This window comes from Pelophylax lessonae (assembly GCF_965119305.1).
Source record: "Pelophylax lessonae genome assembly, chromosome: 2".
NCBI lineage: Eukaryota > Metazoa > Chordata > Amphibia > Anura > Ranidae > Pelophylax > Pelophylax lessonae.
In genome coordinates, this window is record NC_138769.1 from 264,006,169 (window position 1) to 264,024,156 (window position 17,988).

The 17,988-nt window shown below is 47.4% G+C and overlaps 1 protein-coding gene across 2 annotated transcripts in view; it reads left to right on the forward strand.

Moving 5' to 3' along the window:
* The first annotated feature begins 11,259 nt into the window (after nt 1-11,259).
* The window catches only part of LEMD1 (LEM domain containing 1), a 425,098-nt gene continuing 418,369 nt past the window's right edge, over nt 11,260-17,988 (forward strand). For both annotated transcript variants that reach the window (XM_082247400.1, XM_082247399.1), the window contains exon 1: nt 11,260-11,379. In XM_082247400.1, coding sequence (XP_082103526.1) covers nt 11,301-11,379 — 79 coding nt within the window. In that variant the 5' untranslated portion in view covers nt 11,260-11,300. The remainder of the gene's footprint in view (nt 11,380-17,988) is intronic.

Consider the following 17,988-nt stretch of genomic DNA (forward strand, 5'->3'; position numbering starts at 1 on the left):
GCCAAGAGCACCAGCTAGGGATTGGAGAAGAGGAGGATTCAAGCTGCTTTGTGCAAAACGATTACACAGAGTGGGTAAGTATAACATGTTTGTTCTTTTTTGACAAAAAAATGTAAGGCTTTAAAATCACCTTAATTAGTTCTTTCTCTCTTTCGTGGTTGTATAAATTTGCACTCCTTATCGGTATGTAGTGCAACTCCCCATATGTAAACCTTTTCCTCCTAGTAACTGAAACTAGAAGTGCACTTCCTAACTAATAAAGGCCTGTAAAATATGCATAATGACTATTCCATCCCTCATTACTATATTAAGGGTTATGGCCATCTGCAATTCACTCATTGGGGCATTTGTTATCGATGACCCTTTCACTTTTATTCATAAGCTGGATCATAATTAGAAACCAAAGTCAATTATGTCCTAATGACCTAATGCTGCCATCAAGTCAGTAGCAAGGGACCAGTTTAGGCTCGCATTTTGTTGTTCAGGTAAGTAAGCACTGACCCTAATAATTTTATTTTTTTTGAGTGGTCTGACAGAGCATGAGCCATTGACAACCAATGTAAAGGGAATTTCTCTTACGTCCTCCGACAGTCGCCGCCGCCTCCAAGTCATCACTGTTGGGTATTGACTTCCGCTCCGCAGGAGTAACTAGGCATAAAGACTTAGTCAAAAGAACAAAGGCATTTGCATATACACACCTATGGGGGCTGTCCCATCTGGTCAATACCCCCCTGCAGTGACCACTCCCAACTCAGTTTCATTCTGCCTAGCGTCAGGAGTAGTTAGGATTCCCTGTGCTGGGGCTACAGTCTCAGCCTAACTAATCTTTTTATTTGATTTTCTTTGAAAATTTCATTTTTTTTCTGATTTTACTAGCTGTTTATTTTGTCAGCTTTAGTTTTTAGTCGACTCTTCGGATGAAGATGGATCATGCAGTGCTGGGATTCGGACTGGCCGCCCCTGTTCTCCAGGGCAGAGGGTCAGATGGACCCCCAGCCCGCCATCGAGCGTTCAGCCGTGGTTCGTCCTGGCACTATGAACGACCCATCCCTGCTCGCAGCAGGGATGCAGCTGTGAGGTGGCTACCTCCACAGGATACATCTGCGATGCTGCAGTGTCATGTCCCTGGCTAACGGCACTCCCTGTCAGATGAGGACAGTGGCTTTCCGTTCATAGAGGCACCCCACGCCATCTGGTACAGGTAAGTACTTCTGTGTGGGGCCTCTGTCTGGGGTGGCAGTCCTGTGTTGCTGTGTGTCCCCCCATGTCTGTGCCTGTGTGACTCCCTGATGCGGTCCCCGCGTGGATCGCTTGTGCATGCGCTGCGGTGCTGTATGTTTTTTGGGGGTCCCCTTCCCTGTGTCACTTCGGTGCTTGTCGGGGGTGCAGACTGTGTGGCGGCCGCAGCGGGGTAAATCCCTGCGGTCTGCCATTTTAGGTATGGGCAGGCATGTTTGGCTTCTCTATGGGCAATACTACATGCTGTTTTGGCGCCATCCGCCGCCATTTTACGGTAGCAGAACGATCTTTCCGACCGCATGTCCGGCGGCCATTTTGGCGGAGCCTTCCATGCAATCCTATGGGGCAGCCATTTTCCCTGAGTCATGCAGCCTATAAGTTCAGCCTACTCTAGCAGCACTTCCTTTTCCTCTGAAGCAGGACATCGGTGGCAACACTCTGCGGGGCTCTGCAGGTTATCGCTCTCAATATCTTTCTGTATTGTCGCTTCTGGCTCAGTTTTTTCTTCTCCTCCTGTTTGGGGGTCTTTGTCACTGTAGCTGTAGCTGTGGGCTGCGCACTCCGCAGCGGTCTTGAGGGGCAGTACAAACTTTCTTGCACTGTTGTTTTGTAACCTTGAGCAATGGATTCTCAGGACAGCAAATTCCCCCCAGCTCTGGTGGGGGACCCCAGTTCTCCTGTGGCCCCTCTGAGACCTGATTTGGCTGTTGTAGTGGCAACTTTGGTGTCAAATATGGAAATGCTGATGGCTGAACGTGCTGCTAAAAAGAGGCCCAGATTGTCTCTCTCCTCTGATTCAGATGGTGATATGGCTGCTGCTGCTGCTGCGAGCGTGGCCTTTTCAGGGTCTCGCTCATCCTTAGACCTGCTGGGGTCTGAGGGGGAGGCAGAGGTGGAAGGGGTTGATACCTCCTCCCCGGGGCCGCCTGAAGAGCGGGCGACCATGGATGAGTTAATTGTTTCTGTTAAGGAAACACTACTTTTGGAGGATGAGCCCAGTCCTCCGGGCGTTGTGTCCTCGTTTGGGACACACAGGACCCGCAAGTCGGCGCAGGTTTTTCCCTGCCCAGCTGAATTTCATTACACTGTTAATGAAATGTGGCACACATTAAAACGTCAATTTCTGGTACCTAGCTGGTTCAAGTTGCTTTATCCCTTTGCGCCGGCTACGGAATCACGATGGTGTGTGCCTCCACAGGTGGATCACACTGTGGCCGTGTTAAACAAGGCTACCTTGGTTCCTTCTGAGGATACCCCGGTTTTCCGGGATCCCACGGACCGGCGGTTGGAGTCTCTAGCCCGCCATTCCTATTCGGTGGCGGGCTCGTTGCTCAAACCTGTTTTCACGTCCGTTTTGGTGGCTCAGGCCGTGGCTGATTTGGACTAAGGTGCTTAGGTGCAACCTCGTGTCTGATGATGTTCCGCCTGCCCGGCTGGAAATGGTGGATCAAATTCACCAAGGAATCATGTATTTGTGTGATGCGGCCTTGAATGAGGCCCCTTTTAGTAGCACGCCTGTCTAGTGTCTCGGTACTTAACCGACGACTGATCTGGCTGAAGAGCTGGTCAGCAGACCAGTCCTCGTGGAAAACAGTTGCTGATTTTCCCTATGCTGGCTCTCGCCTTTTTGGCGAGGCGTTGCATACCCTGGTGAAAGGCGTCACGGGGGGCAAGAGCACTTTGCTGCCCCAGAACCCGAAGAACAAGTCCTTTCGAGGCAAGCGGGGTTCTGCGCCTAGATCAACTCAGGGGTCCTTTCGAGCCTTTCGGAACCAATCCAAGGGCAAGCCCTTAAAGGCCCAGGGCAACCAGAAGAAGCCCTGGGCGGGTAAGCAGAAGTCAAGCAATGCCGGCTCGGTGGGTCAGTCCGCCTCTGCCTGAAGGGGCGCCCTCACCCATTTCAGGGGTGGGGGGACGTTTGCGCGGTTTCCTCCAACCTTGGCTGCTCCGGATTTCGGACAGGTGGGTTCTGGAAATCATTCGTTCGGGGTACAAGATCGAATTCCTTTCCCAGCCGGCGGACAGATTCTTTCCCTCAAATCTTCATTTGCCTCCGGGGCGTCTGCAGGACCTGCACCTAGCGGTACAGGACCTTCTTGCTCAGGGGGTGATTGTCCCGGTGCCTCATCGGGACAGGTTTCGGGGGTTTTATTCAAATCTGTTCACTGTGCCCAGAAAGGAGGGCAAATTGCGTCCTATTCTGGACCTGAAAGCGCTGAACCGCTTCGTGCACGTTCAGAAGTTCCGTATGGAGTCTCTCCGTTCGGCGGTGGCCTCCCTGAGTCCAGTGGAATTCCTGGCCTCGATAGATCTAAAAGATGCATACCTGCACATCCCCATTTTCGAGGGTCATCAGCGGTACCTTCGGTTTGCTATCGCAGAGGACCACCTACCAGTTTGTGGCATTACCTTTTGGTCTCGCTTCAGGACCAAGGGTTTTTACCAAGGTGTTGGCGCCGGTTCTGGGCCTGCTAAGGGCACAGGGCATTGCGGTCTTGGGTTACCTGGACGATCTACTTCTGAGATCACGTGCCAGCAGAGATGTATAGTAACGAAGTAGAAATACTTAAGTACTGTACTTAAGTACCGAAATGCGGTATCTGTACTTTCCTAGAGTAGAATTTTTTTCTCCTACTTCTACTTTTACTTCACTACATTTTTTCGATGATTTCAATACTTCTACTCAAGTATTTTTTTTTTTGTGCTGCATAGTTACTCGTTACTTTTAAAAAAATTACCACTGCCAGAACAGTAGATGGCAGGTTGCATAAAGCTCAAAAAAATGTGTATAATGTCATTTGTAAATCAGCGCATACGAAAATAAAGGCTGTGTATAATAAAAGCTGCTATACCAAATCTTTCCAATAAAAAGAAAATATGAAACAAACAAATAAATGGTGCTACAGCGCTTAAAGTGCATCAAGAAACTACTAACAAACACAGGTTAATCATTTGAATAAATCATTTGAAATAATAAAAAACAATATGATGTTCAAACTTTTGACTTCTTTCTTTAATAACTACATAACACAGTACTTGTACTTCTACTTTCAGTACTTGAGTAGAATTTTTTTTTTCAAAACTACTGGTACTTTTTACTTTTAGTACTTAAGTAGCAAATTTTTTGAAAAAACTACTTGCAATACTTAAGTAAAAAAAATGTTGAATACTTTAGTACTTCTACTTAAGTAACTTTTTCTGCGAGCACTTCCACTTCTACTCAAGTCACTTTTTGATTGAGTACTTTTACTCAAGTAGAAATTTTGAGTACTTTATACAAGTCTGCGTGCCAGCCAGGACCTTGTGCGCTATCTGTCCACCACGGTACAGACGCTCCAGGAGTTCGGATGGACCATCAACGTTCAGAAATCGGCGTTGTCTCCATCGGTTCGTCTTCCCTATCTGGGAATGATTCTGGACTCTGCTCAGGCAAAGGTGTTCTTGCCAGAGAACAAGCTCCGGACCTTGCAGGACGAGCTCAGTTACCTCAGGGACACCCCAGTTCTCGTCACTCAGGACCTTCCGTCCGTTGGTGTGGACGGTGATTACAACGGATGCCAGCCTGTCGGGCTGGGGTGGAGTCCTGGGCAACTTGTCTGCCCAGGGCACTTGTTTTGGAGGAGGAGTCCTCCCTCCCGATAAATGTGCTGGAATTGCGTGCGATAAAACTGTCTCTTCCAGTGGTCGGACCGTCTGCGGGGCCACCCTGTCCGGGTACAGACGGACAATGCTACCACGGTGGCTTACATCAGCCACCAAGGGGGCACCAGGAGTGCTCGGGCGGCCCGGGAGGTGACCGACATTCTGTCTTGGGCCGAGACTCATGTCCTGGCGATCTCAGCAGTTCACATTCCGGGTGTGGAGAATTGGCAGGCCGACTATCTGAGCCGCCAGACCCTGGACCAGGGGGAATGGTCCCTACACCCGAAGGTCTTCCAAATGCTGTGTGCGAAGTGGGGATCCCCGGACGTGGCTCTGTTTGCATCTCGGCTAAATCGAAAGGTGGAAAGAATGCGCGATCCGCTGGCGGATGCCTCGGATGCGTTAGTGGCCCCATGGCATCAGTATCGTCTGATTGTATGCCTTTCCTCCGATTCAGTTGCTATCCAGGTTCCTCCGCAGGTTAGCCTCGGAACCGCACCTGGTGATTCTGGTGGCTCCGGACTGGCCACCCCGGTCCTGGTACGCCGACATTGTTCACCTGGCAGTGGCGCCTCCGTGGCGACTGCCTCTGCTGGAAGATCTCCTGTCTCAGGGTCCGATCTTCCATCCTCCTTTACAGCCGCTGGCTTTAACGGCCTGGCTGTTGAGACCAAGGTCCTGAGGGACAGGGGTTTCTCCTCTGAGGTCATTCCTACCCTTGTCAAGGCTAGGAAAACCTCCTCTGGTAAAATCTATTACCGTACCTGGAAGGCTTATTTCGCCTGGTGTGAGTCCAGGGGGTTCTCCCCTCACTCGTACTCGGTGTCGAGAGTGTTGGCCTTCCTCCAGTCTGGTGTGTACCAGCGCCTAGCGCTGGCCATGATCCGCACTGGCTATCCCGTAGAAGGAACGGGTTCCACCCTTCCCTGTTAAGGCGCACTCTACCAGATCTGTGAGTGTGTCCTGGGCCTATCGGCATCGGGCCTCGGTGGCCCAGGTGTGCAAGGCTGCGACTTGGTCGTCGGTGCACACTTTTTCCAAGTTCTACAAAGTAGATGTTCTGGCATCAGCTGATGCTTCCTTTGGCCGCAAGGTTCTCAGTGCGGCAGTGCCATGAAGGACCCTTGTTTTTTTATGGGTCCCTGGCTGTTGGTATTTGCTTTCCTGGGCTGTTGCTCCTGTTGAGCATTGTTTTTTCTGTTGCCCAGAAGGTTCTCTTACGGTGCATGTAAGATTCCTTTCTCTGCTGTGGGTACTGCGTTGCCTTCTCTACGGTTGCGTCTCCCACCCCTCATGTCTATACTGCTTTGGGACATCCCAACAGTGATAACTTGGAGGCGGCAGCGACTGTCGGAGGCGACTGTCGGGGGACGTAAGGGAAAACGTAATTTTTGTAAAATCTTTGCTTGGAAGAAATGTATACGAAGTAACACATCGCGTGGAATTTCTTGCGGGAGGATGGACGGTTTGGGGATACGGTGTATCCTGTCTATAGTGAGGTCTGCTGCCGATAGGTCTGGGACGGCTTTCTTAAATAAGTCGCGGGCATAGTGCGGCAGTTGATTTGGGGTCACAGATTCAGGGACGCCTCTGAGCTTTAAGTTGTTACGACGGGATCTGTCCTCTAAGTCTGCCAGTTTGGATTGCACACGGTGCATGTCTTCTTGGTATAGAGCGTGTGAATCAACCAATGCATTATATGATGTAGTGAATTCGCCCATCTTGTCTTCGACAGTACTGACCCGTTCTCCCAAGTCTGCAATTTCCCCCTGGCATCGAGCCATAGCTGTGATAATGTTAGCCTGGAGGGAGGCATGCAAAGTGTTAAGCATACTTTTGATGGCTGTGTCCGACACTGGTTGCCCTGTAGTGTGGAATGAGGCAAAAACGTCCGGACAGGGAGACTGAGAGGGCTGTGTGTGCTGGTCAGAACTAACCTCCATGCTTGTAGCCTGTGCCAGGAGCTTGGGATCCATCCTTGGTCGGATTTGACAGGGCTCTGTGATGAGGGCGTAGGAGGTGAGGATGCTCCAGAGCTGTATGTGGGAGTTCCAGGGCCTGCTTGCAGAGCGCACAGCGGTGAGAGAGCGTGCGTCCCTTCCCCCCGAATGTCCGGAGTGCTGGCCGCAAGAGGATGCCTTGCCGATCCTTGCAGCTTGTCCCCGCCGCCATTTTGGCGGAGCCCGACGGCCACCGTCGGGAAGAAATCTTGCATTTTTTTAAGTGATGCCGTGTTGTTCCGCCTCCGCTGCTGGGGCATAGCACGGGCGAGGGGTTCCGACGTCTGGTCCGTGGTGGAGAGCCGGTCAGAGGGCGCTGTGATGGGCAGAAGAAGACTGTCGAGCCGGGACCTCACAGGAGCTCTCAAATCAAGCGGCCATTAGCTTCGGCGGTCGCCACCCCCCCCCCCAATTTTTGTAAAATCTTACCTGTAAAATTCCTTTCTGAGTCCTCCGACAGTCGCCGCCCCCGCCCCTCTTTTGGGGTTGTGTTCTTATTACCTACTGCTATGCTACCAAACTGAGTTGGGAGTGGTCACTGCAGGGGGGTATTGACCAGATGGGACAGCCCCCATGGGTGTGTATATGCAAATGCCTTTGTTCTTTTGACTAAGTCTTTATGCCTAGCTACTCCTGCGGAGTGGAAGTCAATACCCAACAGTGATGACTTGGAGGCGGCAGCGACTGTCGGAGGACTCAGAGAAAGGAATTTTACAGATAAGATTTTACAAAAATTCAGTTTTTTTCCAATGACCCAATGAAACATGCCACTCTTTTTACTTTATAAAAGTGTAAGGTGACCTGTAAGTAGATCCTCCTTCCACTGACCACCAATGTAAGGGGGCATTACACAGTACCCACCAATGTAAGAAGGTACCTTTTTTATACTGTCCACCATTGAAAGTGCTGTCTCTTAGGATCCGTGGAAATAATTTTAGATATTTAAAGCTGATTACTGGGCTCCCATCCACTACCCCCCCCCCCCCCCCAACCCACCCGCTAACTGATTACTGGCATTACAACGAAAAAGAAAAAAAAAGCCTGAAGATGAGCTTTAACATTTCTGTGATCACCTTTTTTTGAAGATTAGAAGTTTGATTTTTGACAAATGCTAGCATATCAGAATTTCTTGTCTGAAACAAGAGCCCTACGGTTTCATTAAATTTGGTGTTAGACTTGGGAGCGATTTCTAGGTCTGACAAGCAGGGCAGCAAGTCATTGAGCACCAACTGTTGCCAAGCAACTACAGATTTTTAACTTGCAGCAAGACAGGTGTCAGGATCCATTGAACATTTTTCTGCAAATTATCTCTCTGTCTTGCAGATTAGCTAACATAATCAGAACCTGTTTATCATCTGTAGTTTTTAGAATTAAGGGAATCTTTTTGTTTTAATAAGACTACACAATAGAAGGTTACTTTTATAATGCACACAGGCATAAGGTCCTTTATTTTAGGAGCTCACAGAGGAAAATACAAGGAGGCAGCGGTGGCTTTGTGTCTGGAGCGCCTGGCGCCCGGGGGGGGGGGGGGGGGGTGACATGGTACCTTGGGCTTGCTGGTCCCTGTTGGGGTTCCTGAGGCCTTCATGTGTCTGTTTCTGGCCGCATGGCTTGCGTGGGCACTGCCATATTAAGTGTGGGCAATGTGATCTTTTCCCCATAGAACTTCTATGGGGCAGCCATTTTTCCCTGAGGCTTTCTATTGATATGTATAGGCATCCATCTTTGTGTAGCCCCTGGGCTATGCTGAGCAGCGTGACCTTCCCCAGGCGACATCACTTCCTGTGCTTTTTGTTTCTTGCTGCTAGCCGAGGTCACTTCCTGCCTTCTCTCCATGCTGCTGGAAGAATCAGGAGGATGGTTTGTCTGAGGTGGTACAGTACTTCGGGGTCCCTGCGGGCATATTCCTGCACATTCTGCTGTCAGTTTAGCTTAAAGGGGTTCCCTGCAGACCATTACGATTAGTGGTGGGTGCCGTGATTGGCACTCTTAAGCGACAGTACTCTGGTTTTTGCTACTTGCAATATGGAGTCCCAAACTGTGCAATCGCCCTCAGATCCACTCTGTGTGATTCCCGGACAGTCTGGATTGCAGGCGCTGGCCACAATTTCAGCAGCCCTGGAAAGCCTAGCGACTAAAGTTGATTTACTTATGCAAAAGGTCGATGGCTGAAAACGGCCGCTGCCTTCTCCATCTATGGAGGTGTCCTCAGACTGATGTGGTCGCCCTGGTACGTTTCCCCTACCTGAGGGGTCTCTGTCCTCGCAGTCAGATGGGGAAGAGGACCTGCCCTCTTCAGCTGCAACGCGGGAACGTGCTTTAGTGGAAGCCCTGATTATTTCAGTACGGGACACTTTAAAATTGGCTAACGAGCCCACGCCAGCAGGAAGCGGGTGACTTTTGGCTCCCAGAGGTCTCCAAAGACTGACAGGGATTTCCATTGTCCCGACACTTTTCACAATATTGTGAATGACCAATGGCAGTGTGTTAAGCACGTGTTAGTGGTGCCAAAACGCTTTAAACGCCGGTACACCTTTTCTGAAAAGGTTTACAACCGTTGGACTGTGCCACCTAAAGTGGACCATCCTGTTTCCAGATTAAACAAATCTACCCTTGTGCCTGTGGAGGATTCCACGGTCTTTACGGATCCAGTGGACAGGCGGATGGAATTCCTTTCCCGCCATCTTCACGTACTTTTGAGAATATTAGGGAGATTTCCCTTTCTTTGTCGCAGAAGGTTGCCTTCCTAGTGGCTATCACTTCTGCCCGCAGAGTCTGAGTTGGCGGCGTTGTCCTGTCCGCTGCCTTATTTGGTGGTCCACAGGGATAAAGTTGTCCTCCGACCTAATCCATCTTTTCTTCCTAAGGTGTTGTCGGATTTTCACCTGAATGAAGACATTGTGTTGCCTTCCTTATGTCCTAAGCCTAAACATCACAAATAAGTTGCCTTGCACTCTCTGGATGTGGTTCGGGCGATAAGCGTTTATCTGACGGTTACGGAGTCCTTCAGGAAGTCGGACTCTCCCTTTGTCCTTCCGGACGGTCCTCGCAAAGGTCTGGCTGCGTCCACTGCGACCATTTCGAGATGGATCCGGCAGACGATAGAGAAAATACGATTTTTGTAAGATCTGTCCGTAGAATCTTTCTTTTTCTCTGATGTCCGTCGACAGATGCAGCACCCGCCCCTCTGTTTGGGGTTGGTTCTTTTGTCTTCACTGCTTTTAAACTAAACTGATGTGCTGGATTGTGCAGTAGAGGTTTTTGCCTAGAGGGATAACCCCCCTGGGCGTGTGTTTTTTCAAATTTTACTGCTTAGACTACTGATGGGAGGAGCATAAACGCACTCAGCTCATGGAGAGGAGTCTGTGTCTGTCGACAGACATCAGAGAAAAAGATTTTACGAAAGATCTTGCAAAAATCATATTTTACGGTAAGGGATCTTTCACACGGGCGTTCCGTATGTCCGTATATCACCCATCCGTTTGCGGGTGATATACGGACAAAATGCATGTCAATGGGATTGCGGATGTCAGCGGATGACCATCCGCTGACATCCGATTTGTGTCCTTTCAGTTCTGTTCCGTTTTTTGGACCCTATTTTTCTTCCGTTAAAAAAACGGAACGGATGCAAAATCGGATGACAGCGGTGTCATCCGCAATCCCCCTAGACATACATTATGTCCGTATATCATCCGCAAACGGATGGGACGATATGCGGACATATGGAGCGGATGACACAAGTGTCATCCGTGTCCGTGAAAAAAAAAAAAGGTGCCGCAGCGGAATAAAAAAATTGGAGCGGCCGTGTGAAAGAGCCCTAAGACAAAAATCCAGTTTTTGTTTTTTGTTTTTTCCAAATGATCAGTATTTTTTGTTTATAGTGCAAAAAATAACCGCAGAGGTAATTAAATATCACCAAAAGACAGCTCTATTTGTGGGGAAAAAAGGACATTCGTTTTTGTTTAGGTACAGCGTTGCGCTACCACGCAATTTTCAAAGTAACTCAGTGCCATATTGCTAAAAATCGCTTGGTCATGAAGGGGGGTAAACCTTCTGGAGCTGAAGTGGTTAAAGCTAATAATGGATATGAGACTGTAATTGGAAAACAGCATTGCAGAATAATCATTCTGAATAAAAGTCTTGATCGAAACAGGCATAGTAATTTTAGCCAACTATTGGCTATGGACATACATTTTTTTTTTTTTTCTGGCCAAATGGAGCGAATACCCTTTTTATGTGAGTGTCAATTGCCTTACAAATTAAAGTGTTAAAATCTAAATTTCTCCCTTAATTCTATTAATATTTTAGTGTTTGTGCTAATTAGTGATTTGTTCTTCTGCCTGGCTGATTCCTTTTTAACACCGATATTTCTTTTCTCAGCTCTTGTCACTTGGAGGCTTCTAGAAAAACAGACTGAAGATGGACATAAGAAGTTTGAGCAATACTGAGCTTAAAGAACAGTTGCTGAAGCACGGGGTCAATCCAGGACCCATTTTACGTATGCATATCATATTTTACAGAACCGTTGTGTGGGTAGTGTCAGATAAATCAGGTGTAAGATAAGTCAGGCAATAAGCACGGATGATCTTTCATAAGTGTAACATTTTAAAGTGTAGTTATACCTAAAAAAAAAAAAAAAAAAAAAAAATATAATGTATACAAATAAGTCTATCTAAACCCAAGAAGAAAAAGTAATACATTAGGCTTGATTCACACCAAGTTAAGTCTTTAAAAAAAAAAAAAAAAAAACGGTATGGCTGATGTAAAGCGTTGTAAATTTTTTTTTTTTTTTAATTTCTTTTCCACCTGGTGATACTGCCAGTAACCCTTGTATCATCAACCTAAGGAGAAGGTGTTGTGTAGGTTTAGAGATTAACTAGGCTGGGCTGATGAGACTCTACGGGAAATCAGTTCAGCAGCGGCACTTTGCTGTCAGCTTATCGGAATTTAGGAGCTTTTAATTGTACATTTATCAAACCAGCAGGGAACCAATAGGATTAGTTTATGGTTAAGGCTACCCTGATGCTGGTGGACTTAACTGCGCATCTTCCTGTGTGCGCACCCTCTTTGTTCACTGTGCCCCTCAGACACAGTAGATCACAGATCAGGGTGCAGGGCTAATGAACAGACCAATCTCACATGTAGACAAAGGCTGCAGGCTTTGTGCCGTCCCTCAGTGATAAGCAGTGAGAGGCTGACTGCTTACTACAGCCATCTGGTCTAGTAGGTCAGAGTGTAAAGATTTTTATATATATATATATTATTATATACAGTGGTGATCAAAAGTTTGGGCACCCCAGGTAAAAATTTGTATTCATGTGCATAAAGAAGCCAAGGAAAGATGTAAAAATCTCCAAAAGGCATCCCATTACAGATTAGACATTCTTATAATATGCCAAAAAAAGTTAGATTTTATTTCCATCATTGACACTTTCAAAATTACAGAAAACAAAAAAATGGGCATTTAAAACCTTTGAGATTGACATTACCTGGTCTTCCCAGACGATGATTAAGAACAATCCATGACACTGGCAGGTCTCAGCCTTGCAAAGGGGGCAGTGCATGCTATAAATTCTGCAGGGTGCCCAAACTTTTGCAGACGCCATTTTTTTTGTTTTCTGTAATTTTGAAAGTGTCAATGATGGAAATAAAATCTAACTTTTGTTGACATATTATAAGAATGTCTAATCTGTAATTTGATGCCTTTTGCAGATTTTTCCATCTTCCTTGGCTTCTTTATGCACATTAACCGGTTGCCGACCGCCGCAAGTACATATACTGCGGCGGTCAGCCCCGGCCAGGCAAAGTGACGTATGGGTACGTCACTAGCCTGTCACTTGCTTGTGAGCCAATAGCGGGCGAGCGCGCACGCGCCCCGGCTCGTTCCCTAACAAGTCAGTGCGTGTGACCGGTGGACCCGATGTCCGCCGGTCACTCGCGATCGTTCGCCGTGAAGGGAGAAAGGCAGGCGGCTAATGTAAACAAAGCCGCCTGTCATTCTCCCCTGTGTAAAAATGGAGATCACACGGTTCTACTATGTAGGACCTTTGATCTCTGTTCTCACACCAGTAGCCATGTCCAATCAGTTAGAAACACGCCCCTAGGGACATACTTAACCCCTCATTCCCCAATAAAGTTAACCCCTTCCCTGCCAGTGTCATTATTACAGTAACAGTGCATATTTATAGCACTGATTACTGTAGTAATGTCACTGGTAGCCCCAAAAGTGTCAATGTCAGTCAAGGGTCTGATCTGTCTGCCGCAATGTTGCAGTCCCGCAAAAAAAAATCGCAGATCGCCGCCATTACTCGTTAAAAAAAAAAAAATTACAATCTTTCCATTAGTTAGTAAACGCAATAACTTTTGCGCAAACCAATCAAAATACGCTTATTGTGATTTTTTTTTTTTTTTTACCAAGCATATGTAGCAGAAAACAAATTGGCCAAAAATGTTAAAATATGATTTTTACATTTTTTTTTTTGGGGAATTTTATATAAAAAAAAATGTGAAAAATATTGTTTTTGCAAAATTGTCGCTCTTTTTTTGATTATAGCACATGATCAAAAAATCGCACAGGTGATCAAATACCACCAAAAGAAAGCTCTATTTGTGGGAAAAAAAGGACGTCAAATTCGTTTAGGTACAGCATCGCACAACCGTGCAATTAATTGTCCGTTAAAAATCACGCAGTGCCGAATCGCAAAAAAAACCCTGGTCAGGAACAACTTTTCTATCACTCATGGTTAGTGTTTGGCTGAAGCCATTTATTATCAATCAACTGTGTTTACTCTTTTTAAATTGTAATGACAACAGAAACTACCCAAATGACCCTGAGCAAAAGTTTACATACCCTGGTGATTTTGGCCTGATAACAAGGGGTTTGAATGGCTATTAAAGGTCACCATCCTCACCTGTGATCTGTTTGCTGATAATAAGTGTTTGTGTGTAAAAGGTCAATGAGTTTCTGGACTCCTGACAGACCATTGCATGTTTCATCCAGTGCTGCACTGACATCTCTGGATTCTGAGTCATGGGGAAAGCAAAAGAATTGTCAAAGGATCTGCGGGAAAAGGTAGTTGAACTGAAAAAAACAGGAAAGGGATATAAAAAGATATCCAAGGAATTGAGAATGCCAATCAGCAGTGTTCAAACTCTAATCAAGAAGTTAAAAATAAGGGGTTCTGTTGAAAACAAGCCATGGTCAGGTAGACCAACTAAAATTTCAGCCACAACTGCCAGGAAAATTGTTCAGGATGCAAGGAAAAACACACAAATAACTTCAGGTGAAATGCAGGACTCTGAAAATGTGGTGTGGCGGTTTCAGGATGCACAATAAGGAGGCAATTGAAGAAAGATGGGCTGCATGGTCGTCGCCAGAAGAAAGCCATTACTATGCAAATGCCACAAAGTATCCTGTTAAATATGCCAGACAGCACAGAGACAAGCCTCAAACCTTCTGGCAAAAGTAATTTGGAGTGATGAGACCAAGATTGAGCTTTTTAGCCACAACCATAAACGCTACATTTGGAGAGGAGTCAACAAGGCCTATGATGAAAGGTACATCATTCCGACTGTGAAACACTGAGGTAGATCGCTGATGTTTTGGGGACGTGTGAGCTACAAAGGCACAGGAAATTTGGTCAGAATTGATGGCAAGGTGAATGCAGTATGTTATCAAGGAAAGGAAATCGAGGAAAACTTGCATTCATCAGCCCGGAAGCTGTGCATGGGACGTACTTGGACATTCCAACATGACAATGATCCTAAACACAAGGCCAAGTTGACCTGTCATTGGCTACAGCAGAATAAAGTGAAGGTTCTGAAGTGGCCATCTCAGTCTCTGTCTCCTGACCTCAATATCATTGAGCTACTCTGGGGAGATCTCAAACGTGCAGTTCATGCAAGACACCCCAGGAATTTACAGGAACTGGAGGCTTTTTGCCAGGTAGAATGGGCAGCTTTACCATCTGAGAAGATAAAGAGCCTCATCCACAAATCACAAAAGACTAAAAGCTGTCATTGATGTTAAAGGGGGCAATACACGGTATTAAGAACTGGGGTATGTAAACTTTTGATCAGGGTCATTTGGGTAGTTTCTGTTGTCATTATGATTTTAAAAAGAGTAAACACAGCTGAGTGATAATAAATGGCTTTAGTCAAACACTAACCATAAGTGAAAGAAAAGTTGTGTTATCATTCATATTCTTGGAAAAATTTCATATTCTCTAAAAAAAAAATGGCCAAGAAATCATAAATTCTGCCAGGGTATGTAAACTTATCAGCACAACTGTGTGTGTTTATATTTATCTCTATTGTCCATTGATAGATGCAATGCTTCTTTACCCTTGGCTTTTGCGCCATCTACAGGAGTAGACTAGGCAGTGAAAAAAATTCACTGACACGCCAATAGGGGGCTGTCCTTCTAGGCATAACCCCCCACACATTGCTCTCAAATCAGTTCCTTGCTGCCTAGTAAAGGAGTATGACCTAGGTTTCCTGCTGGGACTTCGGTCTCAGTTTTTTATTCTTTTAAGAATGTTTAAATATTTATTTCTTTACTCACTATCGCTAGCTACTGTCAGGGGGATATCCTCCTGGTGAACTACAAGCGACAGCCGGCTGTGGTTTCGCACTGGATAATCTAGATCCTTACGGTCTCCCAGACTGGCCAACGAGGGTGAGCAGGTTATGGTCTGACTAGGCCTTGCCACGACGGAGCCCCTGTGGATGGGGACGAGCCTACGAGCAGATGTCATGCTGGGACGCATCGACCTGGAATGCCCTGAGTCGCAGCGTACCCCTTGGTTGGCAGCACCCCCACTCAGGGTGGGAGGCTGTCTGCCCAGAACGGAGCCCACCCGGTCCATGGTATGGGGAGCAATATAAACCCTCATGTCCCTAGCGGCCTCTGGGGGGGTGATGTGGGCCCACTCCTGGGGATAACAGGACTCTGTCTTTTCCTGAAAGATCCCCCAGGCCTGTCAGGACCTGCTCCTGCATGGGGGAGCTATATTCGGGGGGGGGGGGGGCTTTACAATGTTACCTTGTCCTGTGGGGTCTTTTTAAGTAGATCCCTCTGCTGGCCTCATGTCTGTCTGGGTCCTGAACGCATGGCACCGTTTTCAGCCACCATCTTAAAGCGGTTGTAAACTCTATAAAAAAAAAAATAAAAAAAAAAAACCTGCAAGACAAAGGCATAATGAGCTAGTATGCATCGCATACTAGCCCATTATGTGTAACTTACCTTAAAACGAAGCCCCGACACGGACCCCCGGACATCGCTGCGGGCGCTGCCATGGTCCCTCGTCGTCTCTTCCAGGTTCGGCGGCTCCGGCGCGCTGATTGGCCGGAAGAGACGGCTCCGGTGCGATGATTGGCCGGAGCCGCGATGACGTCACTCCCGCGCATACGCGCGGGAGTGATTTTTCCGGAAAGCTCCCGGCAACTTAATTGAAGGTCCCCCGGACCTTCAGAGCGCATGCGCCGCTCGCGCGAGCGGCTGCATGCACTGTAAATATCTCCTAAACCGTGCCGGTTTAGGAGATATTATTTGTACCTACAGGTAAGCCTTATTATAGGCTTACCTGTAGGTAAAAGTGTCAAAAAGCGGGATACTACCGCTTTAAGTGTGGGCACGGTTCTCTGTGTGTAAGGTACAGTGGCCATTTTCTGTCTGGTCGACAAAGGAGTCCTCTTTACCGATTTAAATGTACTGGAACTCGGAGCAATCAAGCTTTGCATGCTCCACTAGACGAAATGGCTACAAGGTTCCCTGGTTCGGATTCAATCTGACAATGCCATGGCTGTGGCCTACATCAATCACCAAGGGGGCACAAGGAGTGCCCCGGCGGCCCAGGAGGTGGCCGATATTCTGACTTGGGCCGAGGAACATTTTCCGGCTCTTTCAGCAGTTCACATTCCAGGAGTGGAGAACTGGCAGGGGTATTACCTGAGTCCCCAAGTTCTGGACCAAGGGGAATGGCCCCTGCATCCAGAGATATTTAATCTCCTGTATGTCTGGTGGGCCACCCTGGAGGTCGACTTGTTCGTGTCTCGTCTGACCAAGAATGTACGAAGGTTCGTGGCCAGGGCTTGAGACCCTCTGGCCGACTTCAGATGCATCGGTGGCTCCTTGGAGCCAGTATCGGCTGCTTTACGCCTTTCCTCCGATACAGCTGTTGTTGATACAGCTGTCCTCCTCAGATTGGCGGTGAAAAAGGTGCCAGTAATTCTGGTGGCGCCAGACTGACCTCGCCAGTCTTGGTATACAGACCTGGTAAAGATGGTCGTCGAGCCTCCCTGTCGGCTGCTTCTGAGGGATGACCTGCTTGCTTTCTCAGATGCCGATCTTCCATCCTGCTTTACGGTCGCTGGCTTTAACGGCATGGCTGTTGAAGGCCAGGTGCTGAGAGACAGGGGTCTCTCTGATTCTGTGATCCCTACCCTGCTGAGGGCTAGGAAAGAGACTTCCAGAAAAATGTATCATCGTACTTGGAAGATGTAGATTTCCTAATGTGAATCGCAAAACTTGCACCCTCACTTGTTTTCGGTTTCTAGGGTCTTGGCTTTCTAGCAGAAAGGAGTTGAGCAATGGTTGGCCTTGGGCACGATTAAGGGCCATGTGTCGGCTTTAGCTATTTACTTCCAACGCCCGTTGACAACTAATTCCTTGATCTGCACCTTTATTCAAGGGGTGCGTCATCTGGCTCCTCCGAGAAGATCCCCTTTGCCTCTGTGGGATCTAAATTTGGTTTTGTCTGTCCTTCTTCAAAAGCCTCCTTTTGAGAATATTGGGGACATAGATTTGCCTTTATCTCAGAAGGTTGCCTTTCTGGTGGCTATTACTTCTGCCCGCAGAGTGTCTGAATTGGCGGCGCATTCCTGTCGTTCGCCTTACTTGGTTGTTCATAGAGATAAAGTGGTTCTTCGACTTAATCAGTTCTTTCTTCCTAAGTTGGTGTCTGATTTCCATTTTAAATGAAGACATTGTTTTGCCTTCACTCTGTCCCACGCCTAAGCATCCTAGGGAAATTGCCTTGCATTCTCTGGATGTGGTTCGGGCGATGGTGGTTTACCTGTTGGCCATGGAGCCTTTTAGAACTTCAGA